Source organism: Agelaius tricolor, unplaced genomic scaffold, assembly GCF_023055355.1.
Source record: "Agelaius tricolor isolate 1412-34295 unplaced genomic scaffold, bAgeTri1.0.p SCAF_7, whole genome shotgun sequence".
NCBI lineage: Eukaryota > Metazoa > Chordata > Aves > Passeriformes > Icteridae > Agelaius > Agelaius tricolor.
In genome coordinates, this window is record NW_027269267.1 from 28776680 (window position 1) to 28800622 (window position 23943).

General features: G+C 37.9%; 1 protein-coding gene across 2 annotated transcripts in view; it reads right to left on the bottom strand.

The window, feature by feature from the left end:
• The window catches only part of NCK2 (NCK adaptor protein 2), an 85155-nt gene that overhangs the window by 30328 nt on the left and 30884 nt on the right, over window positions 1-23943 (bottom strand). Inside the window, exons 2-3 of one of the 2 annotated variants that reach the window (XM_071430751.1) lie at window positions 22201-22272; window positions 868-1109 (exon numbers count right to left, since the gene is read on the bottom strand). In XM_071430751.1, the coding sequence (XP_071286852.1) occupies window positions 868-1093 (226 nt within the window). In that variant the 5' untranslated portion in view covers window positions 1094-1109; window positions 22201-22272. Of the gene's footprint in view, window positions 1-867; window positions 1110-22199; window positions 22273-23943 lie in introns of those variants that run through there. The other variant, XM_071430752.1, reaches the window with a different exon arrangement.

The window sequence follows — 23943 nt, forward strand, 5'->3', positions numbered from 1 at the left end:
TGCAACAGAATAAATTTTCTCTATATAAGACTTCATAAAGCACAAGCAAAAAACCAAAACAAAAGTAAAAGAAAATGCCTCAAAACACTTTTAATGTGCCTGTTTCTGTTTTATTCATAACATCCTGAAATACCACAAGTAGGTCTTCCTGGCATAAAACAACAACTTATCACTGTGTTTATAACCTTTTCTAACCTTTTCTATGCAAAGCCCTTTTTAATCAGTCTTTAAAAATCAAAGAGAAAAAACCCATTTAACTTGACTTTCAAAAAGATTTCTTTAAAATACACACAAAATTTTTCAAAGCTAGATTATTTTATGTGTATGAGATACTCTTGTGAAGACTTGATGTGCAAGTTGAAAGTAGAATACATATTTAAGGACTTGGATGTTGACAGAACATCTCAGACCACAGAAACTTAAATGTATATAGCCAAGCTGTAAAATGCCATTCATAGAGTGATTTAGCTTTGGCTATGATACCTATGCTGAACAATCCAGTTTACATCCTTCATCTTTCAAGTGAGAGGAGTTAGCATGAAAGGACAGGATTCAGCAGTTGATTTGTCTATGGAACTCAGTTCTTCAGCCACTGAAAACACAGAACCTTTGAAAACTGGAGCAAAAGTAACATCTTTTTCTTCTGGATGTGATGGAAGGAAACATATTGCAGATTTTCACACGTGATTCTCCACCCACACCCACTCTCTCTGTCTCTCCCTCCCTCAATCATCTACCCATCATGTCACCTCAAACTAAGCATAAAGACCAAACACACATGTTAAAAAATATTTATATCCACATTACATTCCCAACCTGAAATGCATCAAGTCTACTAAATTTATTCCAAAATACAAAAGGACTTACCCAGTGTGTCTTTTAGATTTTTAACCAGAGAACCTTTCTTCAAGCTGTTTTTTCGCTCCACATAATTTGATGGCACATATCCCGTTTTGTTGGCCGCGTTTCTTACCCTCCACCATGTCTTAGAATCATCTAATAGCCAAAGACGCTCATTTTTCTTGATGTCAAGTTCTTGGTCCTGCTGTGCAGTGTAATCCCACTTTGCAATAACAATAACTTCTTCTGTCATCTTTCATGGAGTCCTTCTGCAACAAAATAATAAAACATTATCCTCATAAACTTTGTCATATAATTCTTACTCTTTTTTCCCTTTGAATTCTTCTAAAATAAGTAAGAAAAAGGCTAGGGGAAAATGAGAATGTCATACAGGGAAAACCCTCTTAAAAATAAGGGAAGTCATAATGACTTTTCTTCGTTTTTCAGCCACTAAAATATGGCAACATCTTGATAGTAAATTCTCGTCATAATGTATTACATTCACATCCTCCAAATGTATATAAAATATTACATGGATATATATTAACAGAAGCTTACTTATAAAATCTGTTCAATTTTTTCATATAGCATTATAAAAGTATCCCACATCTGGGATTCCAAGTTCTGATCTGAGAAAAAAAAAAAATAGCAGCATTTAAAAAATGTGTTTTCCCTCTGCACTAGCTCCACATCCTCATACTAATCTCACACATATAAGTTTTCTGCATTTAAACAAAGTTGTCCATCTTTATTTAGTAGAAAGTTAAGAAATAATTCAAGAAGCAATGTAACCCAGCAGGGAAATCTACCATCAATAAGAGGGTAGATTTAGCTGTCTTTAGCAAGCCTTTGTTCACCGTTTTGTGCAGGCAGCACAAAACTGCCTTTAAGAATCTTCACTCCCCCTTTGTTCCCAGGAAGATCCCAGCTCAGCATAGTCCTGCACCAGGCATTAGTCAGCAGGGTGGAAAAGAGCACCCACTGGATTTCACTTCTTCCCTACCTGAAACATATCCAGAGTTCCATTAACACTGAATGAGCTGTCTTTCTCTCACTTACCTGTAAGAACAATGATATTTTTCAAAGCTATTTGTCAGCTGCACAAAGACAGCTGCATGCCTCCACGTTTTCCTACGCATCCCAGCAATTACCAGGAACAATGCGAGGCAGCACACAATAGCGTGCAAGGAAAAAGTCCAACACTGGTACCAATGACATTCAAATATGTTATAATGCCAACCAAGACATGTTGACTTTGCCTTCTAAATTCTGAGAAGTCACCTAAAATGTTCTAATTGCTGCCGTGCAGGTTGGGGGAGAGGGAAGAGGAGGAGAGAGAGAGTAGGAGGTGAGAACATATTTGAAAATCAATGTGTCTGATTTTGGGGTTTTTTTAAATAAAAGGTGTAGATTTCATTTGAACTACAGGTTAGTAGAAAAAGGTGCAAAAGTACTTCAAACTAATAATGTCCAAAGACTTCTGTAATATTTGACTTTGTTGCCTAGGTCTTAGAAGTCCACAACCCTATCTTCTCTGATACCTAGTAGTTTATGCGACAGAAAGGTAATTTAAAAACAAGCTTCATTCAGAAATTCTGTTCAGCATGTAAATTATATCACCTATATTCCAAAAGGGTTCCTTCTGCAGTCTGTAAATACACACACAAACACACACACCCTTTAGCTACAGTACAAACTGTGAAAACTGCATGCCAGACAACCCAGCTTATCTACTCTAGGAAAAATAAGTGCTTTACTTACTTAATCTATAATCATAAAACATAATAGTGAACCCTATTATAAATTAATAGCTGCCTCTTATAATGAATTTTGTTTCCAAGAGAACATCATATTGGCCTGAGCTACAATTGCTAAACCATTTGATAGCAAAAAGCTGTGCTTGCCATTTGCTGGCAAACGCCAGCAAATTTACTCCTCATGGCCAAGGCAGGACATGATTTTTGAAAATCTGAAGCTGAGTTGAACAGGTTTATATTCTTATTTTCCAATCAAAAACCAGAAAGAACACACAACAATTAAAACATTATTCAGATATACATTTGCATGGCTGAGGTCCCCTAGATGGATTTAAAGAGGAGCTATGATGCTTTGAATAGCAGAGAAGCACGATCCTTACAGCTCAGACAGGCTGTGACTTATGCAGAGGAACTGATAGTTTTACAAGAAATAAGTCAGTAAAAATTCAACCATTTTTTCCCTTAAAATAATAATCCCATCTGACAATGATAGAGAAGAGTCTGAACTTTGGACCTCAGTCTCCAATAAACTGCCCTGCTTTCTGACTGACATAAAATGGACAGAGAGAGTACAGGTCAATAAGCTGATGTAGCCACAGGGGACTGCAATCAAACATGTTCTGGAGGCTGGTGTTGTCAATATAATCTATCTCTCCAATTTAGGTTGGTTTATTTTATCTCAGCAATTGTAAAATGGTCAATTCTTACTATTCCCGGGGACATGGAGAACATGAAGAAATAGGACATCATCAGTGCAGTTGGTTGATGCTGTTGCCACTACATAGGCTCCCCTTCTAAAAAACATTATTTTCACAATACAGGAAAGTTAAAATTATCAATATTACAGCATATTAATAGTAATAAGAACCCCACATTAGGAATAATATTTGAGTAGTGACTAGTGGAAAACTATTAAACTCTTCCTATACTTCTAAAGAAAAAAACAATTTGAATTGAGCCCTATTGTAAGAGTCATCAAGTATTTCCCCACAGTGTTGGGGAAGGACAGAAGCACAGGAAGAAACTATTTACCAGGGCTGACAACATCAACTGTAGTCCTCTGAAACCACCCAGGACATGGTGCTCAAACCTACTCAACTTCTTAAATTCACATTAGTGTAGACATGTAAAACTGTCACTATGCCTGAGAAATACTGTCATTTCACAAGCACACCCCCTGCATGATGCAATTTTGGTAGAAGCACTCTGGACTATTCCAGAAGCCAAGTTTCCTGAGCACCATGCTCACACATAACCCCTTTCAGTAAAGTAGTCTCCAGGTTTTACTAAATTTTTAGTGGCACAAGCTCTCCTTCTCAAGTGGAGACAGGATTTAGAGTCAAAATGCATAATGCAATTGCAGTTAAACATTTATCCATTTAAAGCTGTGTACATGTATGTACAACTCAGTTACATTGGGTTATTTTTTTAATTTTAGGTCTGTTCTTTCTGGGGGAGCAAATTTTGTTTTGTGTTTTGGGGTTGATTGCTTGTTTTGTTTTATTTTCTTTGCTTTTAATGTGGGGAAATACATTAAAGTTCTTCAAATTATTTTCTTATGATTACATTATTAGACTGTATCCATCAAGGACAATATCACAGAATGTTCTGAGTTGGAAGGGACCCACAAGGATCATCAAGTCCAACTCTGAAGTGAACGGCTCACACAGGGATTGAACCCACAAACTTGGAGTTACCAGCACCATGCTCTCAATATGGCTCTTCCTGTGACATCTGCAGAGCTAAGATTTCCTAGTATGTAAATAAGGACATATTTGTTTCCCAGAAGGGAGGCTGTAGAGGTAATAGTTTTGAAATGCTTCTGCAACACAGCCATGTGCCAAATAAAAGATTATAAGCAGACAACATAACGAGATCTGGGGGAAAATGAAAAGAAAACAATAACACAGACTCCCAAAGCATCTGAGAGTACCATAAAAACTTGACACGGATTGAAAGCATGAAATTTCTTCAGTGCACTGCTTACATACTGCAAAATAAAACATACCACAGTTCCCGAGGATTTTAATGGCAACATAAGATTCCTTCACATCAAGAAAATGAAAATCTGTTACTGCTAAAAGTGTACACCATTTTGGAAAGTTCCTTCTCAAAAAGCTCAGAAGTCCTAGCGCTGAAATACTGAGTTGTCTTCTCCTATCTAACAGAACAACATTCCACACTGAAAGCACCAGTGAAAAGCTTTGAAATATGGAGATAATACAGGTCTGCAAGGAACTGCAACAGTCTTTCCTCCATACACTTGTTTCACATGACCCTGACTTTTACCTTACCACATCAAGTGGTCATTTACTTTACTTCTATGGCAAACCAACTTCCAACCTCAAAAACCAAAACCAACCCAAAATGAAGACACCACATAAAATGAGAGCAAACAGAACTCCACAACCCAGACCTTCAAAGGTTAATTCTTGCAATACCAATACACAACTCCAACTCCTTTTAATCCAGCAATTCCTTCACTGCTATCAGTCTCAAAAAACTAATTTATTTTACCAAGATTGTATTTTTGCTGAAATGTTAAAACTAACATAGCTTAGATTGAGCTAATGTATTTTCAGCCACTTAGTTACTTCCCTTCAGCTTAGGTTTTGTTAGGAAAGGAGTCCTGTCTTCAATGGAAGCTGCCCTACTGCGGAAGCACACATGAAAATTTTTCTACAGAAAATTATCCTTGGGAGAGAGCAAAACTGAAAAACTGTCCAGCCAAGAAGGCAATGAACAAAAACTCAGCCAAAGGCAAGACAGTTGTGGTTGTACTGAAAGTCTGCTCAGACAAGTGAAGAACATTAACTAACCATATGGCAGAATAAATGCAGACATTGGTGGAATATCTAGTACCGTAGCTTCTGTATGATTTTATGAGAAGAAAGTCCAGAAAGGAAAAGGTTATGATCAATAAACTATCAACAATCCAACAACTTAGCAATGACAGGAAAAACAAACTAAACAAAGAAACACCTATGCCATTTTGAAGCCATCCTTAAAACTGAACCATACAAGTAATATTTGAGATGATGGAAATTTAAAGATAGAGGAACTTAAGAGAATTTGCTCCAACAACCTTGTAAATCTACTAGTGATTCTTCATGTGAAAGATTTATTCAGTTGGTGTCATTTTAATTACCAAAATACAAAGAACTGTTATGCAGATCCCGCTGTGTTTTTACCAGGCTGGGATTCCAAACCTCACTCTCTCCCCCTCACCATATAGGACTAATATATTTCTCCCACGATGACCAATAGGAAAGGACTCTTATCAGCACGCCAACCAAACTGCAATCTTCTCCTATAGACTGACACAAGTCAACACTCCATCTAGTTTAATGCCCTAGTGGGTAGAAAGGCCCTAGTGGGTAGAAAGGCAGCATCTTTTCTTGGCCTCAAGAGGAAGGCTCACAGTTATGTCAGGGTTAGTTAGGACAGTACAAACAGAAGGTAAACATGCAGTGAGAAAGGAAGCAGTTGTTCTCCTTGTTCACAATTTGTTTTGCAAAAAGGAACATCACTGAAAAATGATTGACAGTAATGCTTGAAATGTAATCCCTCACCAAGGGAACAAGCAAAAATTCTAATAATAGGCAGTGCCAATTGATATAACAGACTGTTCTGGAACTGCATGTCTTCTTAAGACACATGGAAAGAAAGGGACAGAATTGATACAGAGGCTTTTACATGACACTGATGGACATAGACCATCTAATTGCTATACAATATTAAGTAAAACAGAATTACTATATGATCTTTATGATACCATATGATATGATATTTAGTTAATTACAGGGGAAGAATAGAAAACTACCTAATGATGTATCATGGTTTTTTCTAAGATTTGAAGGCTGAAAAACCTTTCCTCCTGTCCCCAAACTCTGAAAAATCAAAATGTGTTTTGAACCATGCAGCATCTGTTGCTAACAAGCCGGCTATCTGGTGCACAACTGTTTAATCTTTCATAAACTATGGTAAATAGGCAATATCTGGTCCTCTAAAGTAACATAGTTGCAGAAAGTAAATCTTAAAAAATCTGTGTTCATACAGACTTGTTTCATAGTACCTGGATATGCTTACTGTATTCTGCAATTAATAACTTCTGTTAGATCACTTCATCTGAAGTACACTCTAAATCTGAAGCTTTCTTGTTTATGATGATGCAATCTCTGGTAAACCTGCCTACAGTTTCAGGAAATTTGAAGTTTTGTTTTCACCTACAGTTTTTTCTTTGTTGCATGAGTGGGTGTGTGGTTAGTTTTTTTACATCAGCCTAGATTAATAGTTTTGACATAGAGAAAGATTTAAAAAAACCACATCTTTACACTTGAAATTGTTTTGTTCAGTTCTCAAGGACCAGTAAAACACTAAAACAAATACAGAACTCAGAAGGTATTAAAAAGAACGAGTAATGTGAATTCAAATAAACACTTGTGAAAAAGAATACACCTTTTGGATATATTTTAGCTATCTCCAGCAGAAACAGGAAAATATCACCTCCTTCATTCAAACACCAAAGTTAACCTAAATCAAGGAAGACATATTTCTAATGATTGCTACAAGAAAATTATTACCAGTTGTTATAATTATAACCTTTGTTTCAACTAGTAAAACCCCTTCCATGCTTTGTTACTTGAGCTATTTGCTGGTGCTTGGACAAATAGAGATGGAACACATAAAGGCCACTTTGTCTAACTGCTTTTGCAGTTTAACACTTTAATACTTCATATAATGTGTGTCAACTCATCCCAAGAGACACATTTCTTTGGAAAGAGGTCACTGCATCAGACTTCTCTCTCTTTTTTAAAGGAAGTTAACTAAATAGATGTAGTGACCAAGCATTCATCACCCAGCTATGTGGTTCTGAGGTGTCAAACCCATACCTGAGCAAAAACACCCCCCCCATCCAGGCAACCTAAAATAGTTGACTGTGTTAGCACAAGCTTGACAATTAATTTGGGGGATTTCACTATTAGGTCTCATTAGGATGCATTGATTACAGAACTAAAACTGATAGCTGAGTAAGTGCAAGTAATTATTATCTAATTTACTTTGATGTGCAAACTGAAGACACAGTCACCATCAATAGATGCTGCTGTCTGTATTTTAGGGGGTCAGTTTTCCAAAGCTGAAAACAAAGATGAGTGGAAGGTCGTGAAAAATAAATGTGAACACAGATGTAAATAAATTCATCCACTGCAAAGGAGGAATGTTCTATTACAATTTGCAACCTACTCTCACAATTTAGCATTTACCAAAGAAGAACTGGTTAAAAAAAAAATCTGTTAAAAAAGTGAAATAAAAAGCTCTAGAGGTTTTCTGTGTCCCCTCTCCCTGGTCCTTTCCATGAAAAGGAAAAACTGACAGCAATAAGCTCAAGTCCAGAAATGCACACTGAAAGTATTGAAAGAAGTAAAATTCAGCTCATCAAGAACTATAAAAAAGGTATTAAAACTGCCTTGGAATAATTTAAATATTAGCAAAAGTATAAGTACAGAATTAGATAGAATCTTAAGTTGACTGCACATGATGCAGGAAAAAAAGGTTTAATACTTATTTCTACATATGGGATTATTTTTTCAGAGACAACCATTTTCTTCTTTGTCATTAACTAGCATATAAAAGTATAAGAAAAATTAAAACACTTTTAATGTTCAAATGCACCCCAAGATATCAGAAACATCCACAAAACTATTACAGCTTTAGGTATTCTCTAAATTCCTTTTCTCCACTTCTTTTGAGATCCTGGTTTAGGTCTACCCATCCACCCAAGCTGGACAGATTTATCAATCAGCTGAGGGATAGCCCCAGCTATAATGCAGGAGTGACTCAAAGGCAGGCTCAGTAGGTGCCATGAGCTTTCCTGGCAGCACTGAGACATTTGTTCTAAAGCACAAAAAATGCTTGGTTTCCTTTCAAGTCACTTAGGGGTAAAAAATTTTTAAAAAAACAACCAGAAAGGCATAATTCTAAAAGAAAGGGTGAGGGCGATCGAGGCTGGTGCAACACTTAACGGCACCAGAGGTGCTACAGCCTGTGCACCCAGGCAGGACAGCCCTGCCACAGTCCCCTTCTACAGGCACACAAAGCATGGGGCTTTTAGATGATACTTCTTGTTAACATAATTGGGTGGTATATCTCCAAAAAAGGTGAAGGATCACTCATAATTAACCAGCAGTTTAGAGCTGTACTAACTTGACCTTGCTAGCTACACACCTCAGACCCTGTCCCCTTGGTGTGGCCAGCCACTGTTTACGGGCACAGTGGTGTGAGAGCTGGAGTTTGTTCCTGCAGCCAAATGCCTGTGACAGCTGCCAGGCAAGGTTGGCCTCTCCTGGCCCCACAAGAGATCTGATAAGCCAATCTCTAATACAGCTGCAGCTACACACTGGCACCTTGTATCTCGCATTGCAGAACAACTGAAAACAGGAAACCTCAAGAATAGTTTAGCGGTAACGAATTTCTGCACAGCTCCAATAGAGCACAGAGCTTAAACACTTTTTTTGTCTTGTAAGTGGCTTAGAAGTCTTTTAAAAAGGCTGACAAAGAAATAAAGAAGAATATATGTTAGAAACAGCCAGAAATACATCTTTCCTGCTAAGGAGTCAGTACAGCATTTTACCATTCAACAAAAACAAAATCTTTGTGTGTTTATCTAAGAATGTATAAAAAGATAGTTTGTTAGTAAGAAAGATGTTAGTAAGAAAATTTGTCATCCAAAGTTTTCATGATGTCTATCACAGGAATGAGTCTGCTCAGGTGAAATAAGCAAGCAGGGACTGCTTCAAATGTAAACTCAACATTTAAGGAAAAGGAATAGTGTTAAACAAAAAGGCTGCATCTCCTGAGCAAGACCACTTATGTTTTGCTTGCAGTCCAGATTCTTAGTGACATCAATATCTGATGGCTGTAGGTTTTTCCAGCTCTCTAAGCTCCACTTCAGCAAGAAGGTGTAGCACAAGTATCTGTTGTACAAGACTGGCGGGGATGCCCTCAAAAGAAGGGGCTGCCAAGCACAATGAGGGCAATAAAGGCAATTTTCCAGCTCACATTTTTCTGCCTTTCTTGAAAGCCAAAGTCACCTCACAGTCACAGCTGCCCATTATTCAGACTAATACAGATTCATAATTTGAGACATACAATGTCAAAAGCTGCAAGAAGAAACACAACATAAGACTTTGGAAAATACCAAATAGGAATAAAATTGCTAATGGTTATGTGAGAATGTGGCTTCACCAAATCCAAGCCTTACCTGACCAACTTAGTGGCCTTCTATGATGGAGTGACTACAGCTGTGGATAAGGGAAAGGATACAGATGTTGTCTGTACACAGTCCCCCACAACACCCTTCCTTCTTTCTACATTGGCGAGATATGGATTTGATGCACAGATTACTCAGTGGATGAGGAATTGGCTCGATGTCACATCCAGAGGGTATTTGGACATTGATCAATGGCTCAGTGTCTGGATAGAGATCAGTGGAGTCCATACTGGGATCAGCACTGTTCAATGTCTTCATCAGTGACTCAGATGGGGGAATTAAGCACATCCTCAGCAAGACTACACATAACACCAAACTACAGCTGACAAAACTGAAGGGTGGGTTGCCATCCAGAGGGACAAGGACAAGCTCAAGAACTGGGCCCATGCTCACCTGAGGAGGTTCAAAAGGGCCAAGTACATGGTACTATGCCTGGGTCAGGGCAACTCCGTATCAGTACAGGCTGGGGGATGCAGGGATTGAGAGCAACCCTATAGAGAAGGACTGTGGAGCTTTGGTAGATGAAAGCCTGGACATGACCCAGGAATGTCTACTTGCAGCCCAGAAATCCAACTGCATCTTGGGCTGTATCAAAAGCAGCATGGCCAGCAGGTCAAAGGTGATTCTGCTCCTTTAGCCTGCTCTGGTGAGACCCCACCCAGAATAAACAGTGCATCCAGATCTGGGGCTCTCAGCACAGATAGAATGGGACTGTTGGAACAGGTACAAAGGAGGGCCACCAAGATGATCAGTGGGCTCGAGCACCTCATCTATGAAGACAGGCTGAGAGAGTTGAGGTTGTTCAGCCTGGAGAAGAGATGACCCTATAGAATCTTCTACTGCATAAAGGGGGCCTACAAGAAAGATGGGGACAGACTTTCTAGCATGGCCTATTGGGATAGGACAAGAGGCAATGGTTTTAAACTAAAAGAGAGTAGCTTTAGACTAGATATAAGAAAAAATATTTAATTTTTTTATTATTAGACTGGTGAAACACTGGAACAGGTTGCCCAGAGGTGTGCTAGATGCTCCATCCCTGGAAATGAAGGTCAGATTAGATAGGGCTCTGAGCAGCCTGATCTACTTGAAGATGTCCCTCCTCACTGCAGGAGGGGTTGGACTAGATGCCCTTAGAGGCCCCTTCCATCCCTAAATATTCTATGAAAACTAACAGATACTTTGGGCTGCTAACTTCTCTGGTGGTACAAAGAGAAAGCCATCCAGGCTGTTATAAGGTAGGCTGCTGCAACATCAGAACACAAATCTAAGTTCTGGCCTACTAATCATGCAATACCACTCTAATTTTATGTGCTCTTGTTTTATGTCGTGACTTTCACACAAGCTAACCCTCCCAGTTCAATATTTTTTTAAGATTTTCATTAGTAATACTGCTGTACCACAAAATTTCCTCATCTGGTGCAGTTAAAGAAACAAATGCTTAATCAATGTGGCAGACTTTAAAACACATAATACTAAGTACAATCTTTTCTATTTATGTGATAAGCGCTCTACTGTTTCAGGATGCTGAGTTTTTTAAAGTCTTTTGATGTTTTACTTGAAAAGGATATTTCTGTAGCCTTTTTTGGAACAGTATGACTGTTATAAAGTAGGCAGTGTTCGTTTTCAGCTCCTGAAAGATGATTTAAATTTAAAGCTCTATTTCAAAGGGCAAAAAGCTGGTATTCTACAGGAGCAAGTTGGTATTATAGCAGCTCATGTTACAGTTACACAGTACTAGCTACAAGCCTTATAACTTACCTATGCTTAGAAGATAAATAGCAATAGTAATAGAAATTACAGAGAAAACATTTCATCATGTCTTTAACTAAGCTTAGTGTAGTCATCAACAGACAGAGCAAAGGGCTTGTGAGAAAAACCTAGCTCAAATCTTTCCATAAATATGGGATGACAACCTTAAGGGATTAAGAAAACCAAACAAACATGTTTCAGCTTGTTTGGGATGTGTGATATTTTTAAGAAATGTGTATCTGTATGTCATTCAGAAAACAGGACAAAGATTAACAGACAGTACTGGCAACCTTCTAGAGACCAAGCAAAAAACCCAAAAAAACAACAAGAGGATTTTTACAGTAAGATGATTTTTACTGTTTCATCTCAGGCTGTATTTTTGGAAGAAGGTATTTCCTTCCATCCTGAAGACTATACATTTTTCCATGCCCTTTTATCATGTACTTACCAGAAAACACAGGGAATGTGAACTGTCATCTTTGCTGATTTTAATTTGTTGAAAGATGAGAAGAAAAAAAAAAAATCTGAATATAAAGCAACTCCAACAACAGACAGTTGGCTAATATCCCTCGTCTTGGCCAGCCCTTCCTCCAGCCTTTGCCCTCCCTGTGCTTGTGCCATCTGCCCTCAAGCTCCCTTTCCTGCACCTGCTGCTGCAATCCCCAGCAGCAGGCAGGGCTCAGGCAAGTACAGGCAGCAGCTGCAAGGCTTTTTTCTGCCTCCATCTGCAGCTTAATGCAAATGCAGTGACTGTGAATGACCCAACCTGCGGTGAGTTTTTCCACTATTAGTGCAAAAAAGTCTTCCTGCTTTATTTTGAAGGCAACCAAGAGCAATGGTACATTCTAGACAGCAGTGGGAATACCTAGACTGTGCAGAGAGTACATCTTCAGACCTTTTGACTAAAAACAACATATGACAAACAGAAAGATGGCAGCTTTTTTGGCCCATTTTTCTTGGCTGCAGAGTAAACACAACAGAATCTCAAACTACCATCACATTTAGATATAGCAAGAGGGCCAGAAAAGAGCATTGGCTCACCTTTTCCTGAATTCTTTTAAAAGCAGTTCCAGAAAAAATGATGCAGTTAATAAACTCTTTGGCCCCAAAGAAAACTTTTGGAAAGGAGACCTCATCTCACCTCTAAAGCAGCAGCAATGATTAATGACCATATCTCTGCATTGGGTTTATGGGTGTTTCAGTGTTTCTACAAAGTCAGAGACACAGATAAGCTTAATGTTTGTTGCTGTTGCTCTGGATGGCTCTCTCTTCACTTCTCCCAGCAGACAGCATTTAAGTTCATCTCTCTATTCAGAAACACGTGAAACCAAAAAAAAACAAGATAAAAGAGAAGGGAAAGTCCAGGAGGAATAAAACATACCTTAGGTGTCTATATAAGACAAAACTACAAACCATTTCACACCTAACAAGCTCTCCACAGCTCTTTACAAAAACAGAGTAGGAGGGAGCCAAGCACACAAGGTCAGAAAAAAAGTCCAGACACTCTACTGAGAGGACATTTAGGTAAACTTAGCTATATGACAGACTGGTGATCCATGCTCTGTGAAAGAAGAAATTATGTATACTCCTGTTCACAGACTTTCATCCTTACTATCAGTAAACCTTCCTTCTCAAAATTAAACCAGCCAGCCACGCAGGACATGGTGAACACGATGAGATTTTATAAAGGAGACATCCTTGAATTTCTTTCAAGATTCTAAATAATAAACTGCTTGAAAGATTTGCTTCCACTGCTGCTTCTTTTCCCATAGCTCAAACATTCAATGGTCTGCAGGAGTTATACTTCACTGGAAGTATTAGAACATTTCTGTATTGTATAAACAAAGAACAGTCCTCAGACATAAGAAGTTTAACCTTGATCTCACACAGAAGGACAAAGCTCAGAATCACTGTGGATTGCTATGTTTTACTGCTAATCCCTTGAAACACCGCTACCTACTTTTCAAGGGATTTCACTTTAAACTGTCTATAAAATGCTGAAAATAAAACTGAACTGCTGACCTTCTGTTCCCCAATGGAAAAAATCATATATTCACTTTTTAACTAGAAAGAGGAAGAGATGTTTGTTCAGTTCAAAAACCCATTTATTTCCAAAGTTTTTAAGGGAAAAAAAAAAAAAAGAATATATTGGCCATTCCTAGACAACATTCACTCTATAGTCTTAAGCAATTTATCATTTGCTTTTCCAAAAATTGCCCCATCAATCTACCTCATAACAGTAGGAAAATGAGAAAACTATTTTGTTATAACAATTTTAAACTTTCTAGTCCACAGAGTACTAATTAATTTAAAGGTCCTGTAAACCTTGGCAACCAGAGACTCTGCTCCTGTAAACTTTCCAGTTTACTGTCATTTTGAATGCTGAATAAATTCTTAGATTCCTGGATTTTCTTTACAGGTCACCTGGACCAAAATTTTTACCCAATATGAAAGGGTGCATGTAGAAGTGGGGGGAAAAAAGGATACTCCCCAACTTAAATCTCAAGGCAAAGTTCCAAAAGCTGAATTGTGGTTAATGAACACTTATTTCTCATATCTAGGAGAGTTTCTCAGGCAGAAATCTACTTTCTAGAAGCAAGGTCTTTGAATAGTACAGGTAAAAATAATCACTGGACATAAGATATCATTCTTGATTCTGTGCTTATGGATGTAACCAAAGAGGCAGCTTGAAAGATGCAGTATTAGATTTCATTAAGAGACAGCTAACACTATTACATTTATTCCTGTATAAATCTGTACATCTTCCTGAAAACAACTGGAACACGAGATAGTTACTCAGGAATCTATGCTGTTAATTTCCTGATAGGACATGCACCCAGTGAAAGCACAATTTAAATAAAGAAACAGTCTTGGATCTTTTATGAGATGCGAGTGAATGCTGCAGCTTCACGAGTCTTTTGTCAGTCACGCTGACTGCTGTGCTAACCAAGAAAGTGTGAGCCTAGGCAAGAAATGGCAATCCCAGTCTCCCCTTAAAATTACTTATTCTTCCATCTAACAGCATTTCAGTGTCAATACAAGGAATCCTCTCACTGCTACCAAAGCACAAATGCAGAGAAAACACTATCTCTCAAACTTGCTTAAACAAACAGGTTCAAAATGCCTTGTCCTATAACTTTGAAAGAATGCTGTAAATTTAAAACCAAGACGACATTTTTGGTCTGGATTGTTGGTAGCATTCATTTCTTTCAATCCAATTATTTCTTGAATATCTTCCTCCAGTTTAAGTGAGGACCTCTTCCAAAAAATTGTACTTATGAGTGCTCTGCTACACAATTACAGCAGCTACCTTTTGCTAATTCCTCAACTGATGGAGAGGGACACAAAGCCAAGAGAGAAACACCTTTCAGAGAAGAGGGAAGAGGATGAAAGGGGATTTTCTAAAACCCTTCTTCTAAAACCCCAGGAGTGCTCCAGAGAACACATGCTTCTGTAAGTACGTTAGGAAGATGCTCCTTGTTCTGAGCTCTTATGTTGCAGTTCAGGTGCCAGCTGCTCTAAGACGGCTTACACAGACAATCTCAAAACTTGTTCCACTGCTATTAGCCCAACACAATTTTCCACTGCACCAGATCTGCTGCTCAAAAGGATAAGCTTTTGAAAGTAAATTTTCACTGGAGGAATATCTGACTTTTTCCACAGAAACAGTTACCCAAAAGCAAAAATAATCAATTAGAAAAGTCTACATTTCTAAGAGCAAAATATACATTCAAGAGAGACCAACACTGCCGTGTGATGCCGGACTGTCATCCTCCTTCATTCCTACTCTCACCTTCGGTGCTTGAACAAAATGGAGTACTTCCAAATGCCTTTAAATCTCCTCCTATTATTTTTTTCTTCTGTCAAATTTCTCCAAAGCTTGCTTTTCCTGAATAAAACCTCCCTGGAATAACTTGGTTCAAAATTAAACATTTGGTTTTGGCTGCTACATGACATTCCCTTTCATCCAGAAATGTTATGTACTCTTGCACTGATGAGACATTCTACCCTCCCAGGCTCACAGACATATTTTCTTCCCTATTCCCGCCAGATAACAATAAAATGCATCAACAAAAATGAAAGGGAAATAATAGCAGCCAAATGATTTCCAAACATGGACATAGATTGTGAGGATTAACATCTGTACAAGAACAAAGATTAAATAAAGGAAAAGACAGGTTCAAAACCACAGGTCTGAAATGTGGACCTTTAACCACAGAGTTCTTGTTCCTTCTAGATTAGTACAAATTAAAAAATTTATACTGCTACTGATTTTCAATAAAAATGACTATGCCATTGCTCTCAAACACCTGTTCAGCTGGAAGCCAAACAAAATACTACAGTACTACAAGATGTTGTCAAGTGCTAAGCATTACGTGAAGTCAATATCCAAAAGCAACAGACCACAGCCCTGTTAAAAGTAACGGTACAACAGAAGTAGGCAATTTCTTCATTATCTAACTCAGACCTTATTCAAACAAGACAACATTGTTACCAAATCTGGATCAAGCCTCAAGGAAAGGCGTTCTGACAAAAACCGACACACAAATACTGGAAGCTGTAGCACAGTGTATTAACGGAGCAGCAGGTCACAATCCCGTGACTAAACAAAAATAGGAGCCAGCATGTAAAAATTCACAAATCACCTCAAGGTAACAAGAGAATAAAATCAAATGTAGAGAAAATAGAGAAAAAAAATAATAGGAACAAGTAGGAAGATATACTCATCCCTTCCTTCTCTGGACCCCAGGAAGAACTTCTAGAAGAGGCATCCCTTTTCCTTTCCTCTACCATAGAATCCCTGACTGTTTAAAGTGAGTAATACCAAGCGTTTTTACTTTATTTGTTCTTTAGCTTCTTGCAAAATAAACTCTGAGGAACAGGTCTTGGTCTGTATTGTTATTTGAGTTCAAAAAATTCCACCTTGAAACCAAACTATAGTCTGTAAAGTCTAAGTCTAAGCAGGACTATGTAATTTCATCAAATATTGCCCTCAGTTTTGTTTCTCTTATTTTCTAGAAATTTTCAGGATTAGTTAGGGTACTGACTCAGGATGTGGAAATTCCAAAATGCCCAGCCACCCACCTACAGGCCAGAATCTTTAGCTGACCAGTGACCTACTTTGTGCTGTCCTTTTTCTCCCCTTCTCCTAAACCACAGGCAGGAAGCAGGTCACAACAACCAGCAGGCTTAAGATCTCACTGCCATCACTTTTTTTCCTGAAGAATACAAAACAGCAGTTGCTCTTCACACAATGGACATAAGCCCAGCACACAAATGGGACATGTCCATTTTGGCCACATAACAATGTGTGAGCAGTCACATGGAAGAAGATTTACAGCTCACGACTTCCTGAAGTTTCAGTAATTCACTGCAGAAAGTATGTTACAGCAACCATGCATCCAAAGAGTGCCTGAAGTGCAAGCCAGCAGCTGAGAATGCCAGCTTCCATCATCCCTTTGACAGTAAATTCAAATTCTATGGAGCACAATTGTCAAAGTCTTGCTTATGAGGTAGTTTCAAAATCAATTTTATAAACATAAATACACACACAAGTTTTGTAGTTCTAGCCCAAACATTCAAGTAAACTCATGGATGTCAACACCCTTTCATTTTGAGATAAATGTTTCACGTCACCACGCATCCCAATCTTCACCATCATAAACCAGCCCCCTACCCAGCAATAATGGAACAGACCTTTCCAGATCCCATGCAAATCTAAGGCTGGCAGAAAATACCATGCAGTAATCTTCAGGGAGAACTAAGCAAGGAAAAGTAATACTCTGACTGTTTAATCTTGAAAAACAAATTCAGAGATCAAATATAAAGAGAAATCTAACCCTCATTCAACAGCATTTTTGGGGCTGGTATGTGATAACCTGAGAACTAATGGTATGAGACAACTGAGCTTATCAGGGAATGTGCTAAGAGCTATGGATTTTGGTGCAAGACAGAGAATTCAAAATCACCCTCTTGGGAAAATTTGGATCCCCCAACACACTGCTGCTTCAGGGAAATAATCTCTCTGACATCACCTACTGTAGCTGCTTCCATAAGGCAGATTTCTAGCTCATATATATGAACATGTCTGATGGTATTGAACAGTAAAAAAAAAAAATCAGGCTACTGGTAAATTTTAAATATTAATAGGAAAAAGTGGAACAAGCAGTCACAAGGAAAAGGTGTGCTACAAAACTTCAAGGACCCAAACCAGTAAGAAAAAAAACAGTCTGAGTGGAAACAACAGTACCTGGAAGGATTACGCATAAAGCTGCTGAATCAAAAATCAGGAGAAGGATCACTTAAAAGAAGGGTGGGGGGATAAAAGAGAGGATGGAGCAGGTAGAAAATAGGCTAACACCAAGGCTCTACTGCCGGGAACAACTAAGCAGCTGACACAAGCAACAGCCTCCAGAATAAGGAGGGATGAGAGCTGCAGGCGATCCCTGAAACAAAAGGGTGTAAAAAGACAGCACAAAGGAAAGTGGGGCTTCAGTCCACAAGACAGCAAGGAGCCTGTGATGTCTCAAGTAAGGCTCTCAAACTTAATATCAGGGAAAGGAAAAAGGAGGTGTAAAAGGTTTGCATCTGTATGCATGGTATTCTATGCTTTGCATTGCTACTGGCTTAAAAAATAAACAACAGGACAAGCTCATTTTCTCAGTTCTCTCTGCTTAGTACAATTGAAGCTTTGTTACTACAGTAATTGTAATCCAAGATTAATTAGCCAAATTATTAGAAACAGAATTCCACAAGAAATATACCACACTAACTTTTAAATATTCCTCCCATCTGTGAAATTCACCAACTTCAACATCCAGATGACACACCAAACCATTTGAAAAACTGACAAGCTGGATGACAAGACAGACAAAGTCCGCATTAGCTATCATATGCCAAAACTACTTCCATCATGAAAGAAATGTGGTCATTGTTATATTTTTACTGAAATTAATTTGCTGCATTGAAAGCTGAACAGTGTTCTCTGATGAGGAATCCATGTGGAGTGCAGTTAAAGCACACTGCAAAGGACATTTGTGGGCTGTAACAGGTACTGCTGATACCTACAAACATGAGTTGCACCTGAAACTATCAGAACTGGAAAAATGTAGACAACTGATTCTTAACTTTCATATTATTACTAAATTAAAACATGCCCATAGTTCCAGTAAAGAGCTACAATTACTACAAAGAAACAAAAAATGTAGGAAAGAAAAATCTAAAAACAGAAATACTAAAATAATGTAATTTAGGGAAGGTCAATTAATTTGAAGTGCATACCTGTGGTAATGGAAGTGTAAGAGTGGGCTGAAAGTGTTCTTCCCTACCATCCTCAATTATAGGTTAGAAAGTATTATGCCACTCGCATAATGTAACAGGCAGTATTCTATAAATTCATTTATTGTACTAAATGTCTGTAAATATATTTAAGTAACACTGAAGTAGCATTCGAAGTCTTACAATCACTTTGGGCACCTGAGAGAATTGGCATAATTACAGGAATATTTTTTTAAGAGAAAGGAATCCAGACATCCACTCAGCACATACCTTTCATTCTCTTCGTAACTGTCAGAATCAAAGTTTCCCACAACTAATTCATATGAAACACTGAGAATAGGTATCATTTTCCTTGGGTTAAAAAATATCCAAAATCAACAACTACAAACATGCTGAATCACAGAAAAATACCAGGAAATATTCTGATACAGTATCACAAACAGTTCCAACAAGTTGAAATGCCTGTGGTGCTTTTTCCTCTCAAACAGAGGAGGAGGCTCAATTGGTCAGAAGCTGTGTGCAGGTCCCCAGTCTCAAAATGTGAGGAGCTCATCTCTATCATGGCTGCTCTGAGAATCTTTACAGACAAGGATTTCTATTCTATATTGTGGTACTGCAGCCTTTGACAAATCTGCTGAGTATGAAGACATCGATAACTTTGCTCATACCAGTTTGATTCTGATCTCATCTAACAATCTCCCTCTCATATACAGAGGTAACTCTAAAGAACCAATCATTCCATACGAGTGTATCAAGTGTCAAAAAATCACAGAACATTTCTGAAAAGATTTTGATCTAAGATACAAAATGCTCAATGCACATATCAATACTGAAATCACTTTTCAAAATATTTTGTTGTGAAAATGCAATATAAGATCTTGGTTTTGATTATATTACTGCAAGTGAATCAGGGACAAGTTCAAAAGTACAGAATACCACTACATAAAATATGATATTAGAGGAGAGGGAGAGGAAAGCAAACAACTGAAAAAAGCCAGCTTGCCCAGCTACATAAAAGCCACCTGGCAGATCTTGGTGAAGTTTAAGCACTTGGAGTGTAATTTCTGAAAATTTACTTTGTTGCCAATTTCATTTCCTTTTCAAAGGGCAAAAGGTTTACTATATCCTGGTTCAACAAAGCATTACAAAAGTAGGCTTTACTGAACTTAGACCTACACATTCATTTCCCTTTGGGAACTACATTAGAATGCTCCAGGTTTTGCAGATTCACATATTTACCAAGCTGAATAAAGTCCAGCAGAAACAAGCACACAAATAATGGAAAAAGGCACAAAATATTAATACGGTTAGATTTAATTTTGTTACTGAAATTGAGTGTGGTCCAATCATACACAGTGAATATCCTGGGTACTCATTCTTCAATAAAAAAGGAGAAAAAAAAAGATACAAAAGGAGAGACACTCCTTGCACACCCCACCAAACGACATGTCCAGGTAGTTCTTCCTCAACTCCTTTCAGTGAGCTGTTATCTACTTACTGCCTCTTGACAAAATACATAAAACCTTCACTTGATATAAAGAACTCCACTTTGGGCATGTTTAGTTACCCTTCACATTTACTGGACTAAAGAGTAAAAGAAAAATTGCTCAACATGCTGTATATCACAGCAACTAGCTCAAGAAATAAAGATGACTAAGTACAGGACTTCAGACACCGATTTCCTTTAAGTGAGCAGTGAACTATTTTTTAAATTATTTTCACTGAATATTTAACTTAAAACTATAACAGAAAAGGACAAGTAAGAGATTCCAAAGATAAAACTCTGTGGCTTATATTACACATTTGAAATAAATACATAATTTAGTCCATAGCCAATAACATATTGACTTAATTTTGAAAAGAAATTATTGCACAAAAATAGTTTTACAATGAATAAGTCAAAAGCTTGATTATCATTTGCTTTAGGATTGTGTATTTATTTTGTTTTCACATTTACAGTTCTTTCAAGAATATTTTGACTTTGCTACTTATACATCATAGAAAAATTATTAAAACTAATTCAAAAGGTTCTCACTATTAGTCTTTAAACACCTAAGTGTTCAAGGTTACACTGATTTGTTAGAAAGGCCAGGGTTACAAATTTTTTCCAGTACATTTATAGACATATGTCAAATAATTTGAAAATATAGTACAAAAGCCCACTATCTCAGTATTACTTCAGAATTTCCTTTTCAGTTTAAAGGAAAATCAATCATTTGCAAAAGTATACGGAGACATTATAGTTAAGACTGGATTGCATTTTTAATTCTAAGTGGTTCACCTTCATTTTATTGAATAAATAAATCTAAATTCAACGTCTCATAACAATAAATTAAGTATTTAATAGAACTCACAGCAAATATCAAGGCACACAACAACTAAATTTATTGCTTTCCATTTGAAGGTTCCAAAATGTCAATAACTGGACTTCATAACTTCCCTCTGAAGAAGGCAACATTTTTTTAAACCGAGAATTTGAGTAAGAAGTAAGAAATCCACATGGTAAACTACTGAATAAAGCCAAGATTCCATGCTGCGCTACTACAATGCCAAATGCTTATTCAGTGTTCTGCCATTTTGCTTCTATTTTTTGGTATAGCAGTAATGTTAATAAATTCCTACTAAGCCACAGAGACCAACTACAGCTACTAGAAACTGACAATAGGGTGCACAAATTAAAAGAAAAAAGCTAGCCAAACTCTACCACAAAAAGATGTTCTACAGCAACATCAGCTTCATTAGATTATTTCAGGTCTTCAGAGTCAAGATGCTCTCTATACACTAAATGCAATTCTCTTCTGCTCTCACAGAAAACACAAAAACCTTCTTTACACCCAATACTTTCAACACTTTCAAAGCTATTACTTAGTTTTTAGAATTCAACCAAAGAATAACACGAAGCCTGCCCTGCCATGGTTTATGGATATTTCTCCTCCATACTTCCCAGACCATCATGTTGGGCTTTCAGGCAGCACCTTCAGGGGAAAACATCCCAAGTCAAAACAGCAGGTAGCAGGAGACAGCAGTCATAAAAATAAAACAGTGGAAGCAATATTGAGTTCTCAATTAATAGTCTGAACCTATCACTTTTTCTTGGATTTTTTTTTCTGAATGTAAGAACTAGAACCAATCTGCCCCAGATCATAGACAGAAAAAGACAGGCTATTTAATAATTCATCCAGCAGTTTAAAAATTAAAAAATATCACAACTACACTGTTATTACATAAAAGCCAAAACCAAGCAATGCATCCAGTTCACTTGTTATCTTAAGTTATGAAAACAACCACCAAACTTGAACCACTCACCTTTGACACACTATTAAAAGGATCCAGGCAGTGAAAGGCAGGACTCTCCAACAAAATTCTATACACCACCACCTGAAACAACAAACATATATTTTAGTTCCAGCACTAAACTTAGAACATTTCCAAATAGGTAATTTAGCTTTCAGGCTGTCAAAACCTCCTATGAGATGCTGAAGAGCAGGCAGAATGGCTTGAAATTGATCCACATGTTTAGCATAAACAGACCCCATCTTCATATTTAACTTCTCTCAATGAATACAAGCCGATTTTAACCCCAAACAATCCAAACTATGTACAAGTTAAGCCTTCATAATACAGAGAAAAATAAATCAAGAAATGGAATTTAAAATTCAGCCTAGATTTAGAAAGACTATATTTTACAAAGCACCATTATTTACTGTTTCCTTCACTTTTGTATTAGTCAGTTTACCTTGACTGTACTTTCTAAGAAAAAGAAAATGTCTCTACATGTGGAAAAGAGGTACAGCAACAAAAGCATAGCCAGGAGTTTTGTGGGGCAGTGAAGTATTTTCATCCAGAAGGTCCTCACACATACAGAGATGTGTCATTCAGTTGGATTACTACCACCACATGTGGCTTGAAGCCTGGCACAAGAGATGGTGACCCAACGAGAGAGCTCCAAAAGCAGTGGTGAAGCTTGTCAAAGGGTCACAGAACCACATTCAGGGAAATTCTGGCTGGATGTAAGGCAAAAGGGTGGCCAAGCACAGCCACATATACCCTGTGAAGTGATGGGCCTTCTTCCTGGGAGAGTCTCAAATTCTACTGAATATGGCCCCAAGGTGCAGCCTCAGCCTTGACAGAACGTGCATGGCTTGTCCAGAGGTCCCTTCTGGCCTCCACTGTTCTGTTAAGTATTTCTAGCCACAAAAGTAACTGTTCAGAAGAGAGGTCAAAGTATTTAAACACTTGTTTCTGTTTTTAATGACCCTTCTAACTCCAAAGGATGTCTGACAAATTCAGGCTGTGTCAACTCCTTAAGATCCAATTCAAAAAGAAGAAAAAAATTCTCAGCAACTTCTTGTGCTGCAGCCTCTATCTCATAAGGATGGTGTGTTAAAACCCCTACACAACCCCAGACCACTCCTGCACTAATGTTTCTCTTCAAAGTCTTTTCTGAACAGATTCCAAGCAGTTGTGACTCTACAAAAGCCTCCTATGAAGAAATTAACTTCAAAGGAGCAAGTCACCCAGTGATCCCATGCACAACAATGAAGGGAGGGGAGAATAAGAAGTATTGACAAAGGTATTATAAATACCTTACCCAAATGTTTCAAAGTGAGATTTACTCTCCCATTCATTAATAGATGGAGTAAGAGAACTACTAAAGTCACAGTTTGACAAACATTTAAACCTAAACATATTGTTAGAGGGTAAAGCACATGAGACTCCCTGACCCCCAGCTCCTGGAAGGTCACCCCTTGGTCCCCAGCAAGTGTAAGGGAAGACAAACTGTTGCCAGCCCTCCTGAAAAGCACACAAGATTAAAAAAAAATAAATTAATAACGGAGGATAGCAAATGATGAGAAAATGTTATTCCAAAAGAAGAGCCTCCTGATCCAATTCACCACCTGAATGAAGATTTGCCTGTGAGACCAGAAAGCAGACTCGAGGGTGACCAATCCCTTCTCCTCTTCCAGGTGGTGGCTGGAATAGCTGTTGTCCCACCTGGGTTTTCAGTGCTCTGCAGACTCAGACCACAGGCAACAACACTTTGCTGTA